General features: G+C 52.9%; 1 protein-coding gene and 1 long non-coding RNA gene across 2 annotated transcripts in view; one reads left to right on the plus strand and one right to left on the minus strand.

The window, feature by feature from the left end:
- The window catches only part of LOC104997676, a 16,289-nt gene that overhangs the window by 11,732 nt on the left and 1,116 nt on the right, over positions 1–3,441 (minus strand). Inside the window, exons 2-3 of the long non-coding RNA XR_826352.1 lie at positions 2,432–2,486; positions 1,249–1,322 (exon numbers count right to left, since the gene is read on the minus strand). This is a non-coding gene — a long non-coding RNA (uncharacterized LOC104997676). The remainder of the gene's footprint in view (positions 1–1,248; positions 1,323–2,431; positions 2,487–3,441) is intronic.
- The window catches only part of BCL3 (B-cell CLL/lymphoma 3), a 7,681-nt gene continuing 5,556 nt past the window's right edge, over positions 1,317–3,441 (plus strand). The window contains exon 1 of the mRNA XM_010852579.1: positions 1,317–1,708. Within this exon, the coding sequence (XP_010850881.1) occupies positions 1,536–1,708 (173 nt within the window). The 5' untranslated portion in view covers positions 1,317–1,535. The remainder of the gene's footprint in view (positions 1,709–3,441) is intronic.

A 3,441-nucleotide genomic window follows, 5' to 3' on the forward strand; every position in this document is an offset into this window, starting at 1 on the left:
GGGGTGGGGGGGCTCTGGGAGCCGAGGGACAGAAGCCAAGGTCCCAAGGACACAGAGAGGGGGTTCCTGGGGAGATGCGGGCAGAGCCTGAGGTCCCAGGGGTGCAGATATGGGAGCTTCAGGGAGCCAGCACCTTGGGACACAGATACCAGAGCTCTAGGAAGCTGGGTGTCTGAAGTCCTGAGATCTGAGACCCACCTACAGGGAGCCAGGAGACAGTGCCCAGCAGTCCAGATATCGGATCTCAGGGAGTCAAGTCCCAGGAACACAGAATTATAAGCTCTTAAGAACCCAGATATATAGGGTTATAAGGAATCAGCAGCTGGACCCAAGAAGCTGGGGGTTTTGGAATCCTTGAACTTTATGTGGGGTCAAAGGGAGTGAGGGGAACAGAGGCTGGGGTTCTAAGGAGACATATTAAGGATCCCCATTTATCAAAACCTTGGGAACCCAGATGTCGGGAGAAGATGGGAACCGAATGGGAGTACTGAGCACCCCAATATCTGGGATCACAAAAACCCAAGGAATCCGATCCCAAAACCAGGGGTCCTAAGAATCAGCAGGCCAGAGACCTGGGGTTCTAAGCACCCACTTCTGTGTGCTTGCAAGTGATCAGGGTCTCACTGGTGTCATGAGGTCAGGAGGCCTTAGGGGGGATTGGGGGACTGAGGATTCTAAGAACTGGGGGCAGGACTGGGGAGTTCTGGGCCTCAAGGATTTAGGGCCAGGGAGGATTTGGGGGTCTCTGGGCAGAAGGCCTGAGGGCACCAAGGCCTGGGATTGAACATACAAGGACCAGGAAACAGGGTTTCAGGAATGGAGCCCCCAAGGACCAGGAGATGACAGAGAAAAACAGGCACTATCCTTCCCATCCTGTCTCCGTCCCTGATACCCAGGAGGGGGCAGCCTCTCCCACAGCTGTGCCCACGTCACAATCTCCGAGTGACCCCCAGAGCTGCAGAGACCCCAGGCCTTGGGCCTCCAGAACTTTGCCTGGTTTCTGCACCTTTCATCCCCTCAGGGTACAGCTTCAAGCCCTCCATGAGGAGGCCTGTCACTGCCTTCTCCCCTTTCCCATCCCCCCATGAAAACCTGAGCCTCAGTTTTCCCCATCTGAGTGCTGACTTGCCAGCTACCTCAGTACCTTCCAGCAGTTTGATTTATGCCGGATTCTGGCACTACTCCCTCTCCCCAAACTCTGTACACATTCATCCCACCCCCTACACCTGGTGCTTCATCCATCCTTACCTTCCTCAGCCACAAATTCACTCAGCAAACTGGCCCTGAGGTCCCCACGCTGGGCGATAGTGCAGAATCTTTGCCTAGTAGAAGATGAGGGGTCAGACAGAAGTAAAGATAAGTGACAATGCCCAGGGCTGGCGAGGGGAGCTGCAGGAGCGCAGAGGAGGGCCGTGGTAGAGGAGTTTGTCTTGGGCCTTGAGGGCTCAGGAGGAGATCCAAAAGGGACCAAGGGAAAAGGGCAGGTGACCCTGAAGCCGGGGGCAGGCTGCTGACCTGTGGGCTTGGCCTCATGCATGTCCTTTCTCTCCCCAGGACCTTTACTGTCCCTGTACCCCACCCCGACCATGGGCCCCCCCTTTCCTCTGCTGAACTTGCCCACACCGCTGTACCCCATGGTGTGCTCCATGGAACACCCCCTGTCAGCTGACTTCGCCATGGCCACGCGAGCTGATGAGGATGGAGATACGTGAGTGACAGTCCCCCGTTCACGGAGGGGAGTAGAAGGGTGGGGAGGCCAACCCTCCACCCACCTCACCCACCCACTGCAACACAGGGGCACTCAGCACGAGCTTTCAAGTTACCTGCACTGAATTAGAATCCTGTCTCCCCGTCTATGCGACTTTGAGGAAGCCCCTTTCCCTCTCTGAGCCTCAGTTTCCTCTTCTGAAAAATGGGCACCCTGAGAACCCTTACCTCCCAGGACTGTTTTTCAAGCAATGGGCTTTAAAGTTTTTACCAAAAGCCAAAAATGAGAAAGACATTTTACAGATTGACTTATTATACGAATTAGACATGTTAAGCTCCTTGCACAGAGCCTTGTAGATTGAAAGTGCTCAATCTGTATTAATTAATGTTATTATTATCATTATTACCTTTTGCTAAGCACACACACATATATAAACTTGAAATAAAAATTGCACAGAACAAACAGCACTCATGCTTACAACATGGGAGCTACTTTGGGGTTTTCTATTCTAGTCATGTCGCTGTTTCCTGGTCATAGCCCACTAAATTAATTTGACAATTCTTTAAGTTGATTTCACAAATCTCATGGTTTTATCATCTACTGTTTGAAGGACAGGCTTCTGAGATGCATGAAGCCACCGAGAAATCCTGCATGGGAGCATTTAGCCCAGGCCTAGAACTCAAAAAAACACTTGACCACCATGCTTATGGTAATTCTACCAACCTCGGATGGAATCTCAGCTGGTCACTTTCTCACACCTCTCTGCCTCAGTTTCCCCCTGTACAAACAAGAACCACAAGATGAAGGTCTCTATGAGGCAGAAAAGAAATTATTTCAATAAAGCAATTATCCAGGAATGGGCTTGGGGACTCTGGAAACCACAGGGGGAGATGCAAGGAAAGTGGGGGGTCTCCACCACTGGCCCCTGGGTGACTTCACATCCCCAAGCCTCAGTTTCCCTATCTGGAAATCAGGCCTCACGATCACAATGCGGATTCAATGCAGTGAAGTACAGGACTTGCAGTGCATAGAACAGGGCCGGGCACACAGTCGGTGCTCAGTACATGGGAGTGGATTTTGTTGGAACAGAGCTCTCAGGGTGGTTGTGGACTATCCTTGTGAACCCAAGCAGGACAAAGTGTCTGAGTTATAAATGTTATCTTTATATATATGTATATATAAAGATATATATATTTATACAAAAAGGCCTCGGTAAAACTAGTTCCCGCCGCCTCTGGGTACCTGTGGGGTCATCTGTGAAATAGATTCAATTTGTCTCTGTCCCCAGGGGTGGTTTGTTTGCAGCCTGTGAAAGCCGGGTGCAGAAGCCCTGGCACACCAGTCTCCAGCCCCACGCCCCAGCCTCCCTCCCCACTCTCCCCTAAAGCAAACACTTCTGCCTCAGCTGCCTGGTGGGGGAAATCCCTTCCCGCAGAACTTGACCGCAGCCCAGCTGCTCTGCCTTCCCCACGTCAGCACCCGTCACTCACTCGCAGCCTCCCCCTCCTGGCTCTCCCTCTAACCTTAACCCCTTCCGCTGGGGCCGAGGCTTTACCGGAATGGGCAGCGGGCCGGGCGGGGGCGGGGGTTGGGGGACACGCTAGGTCTGGATCCCCAAAGGGCCAAAGCTACGGTTGGGAGGCTGGACTTCGAGGTATTCAGGGCAGTAAGATCTCAGGGTATTTGCAATCACCCACCCACCCCCTCCCAAAGGTCTGGCAGTGGGGAGCTGG

This window comes from Bison bison, unplaced genomic scaffold (assembly GCF_000754665.1).
Source record: "Bison bison bison isolate TAMUID 2011002044 unplaced genomic scaffold, Bison_UMD1.0 scf7180017864313, whole genome shotgun sequence".
NCBI lineage: Eukaryota > Metazoa > Chordata > Mammalia > Artiodactyla > Bovidae > Bison > Bison bison.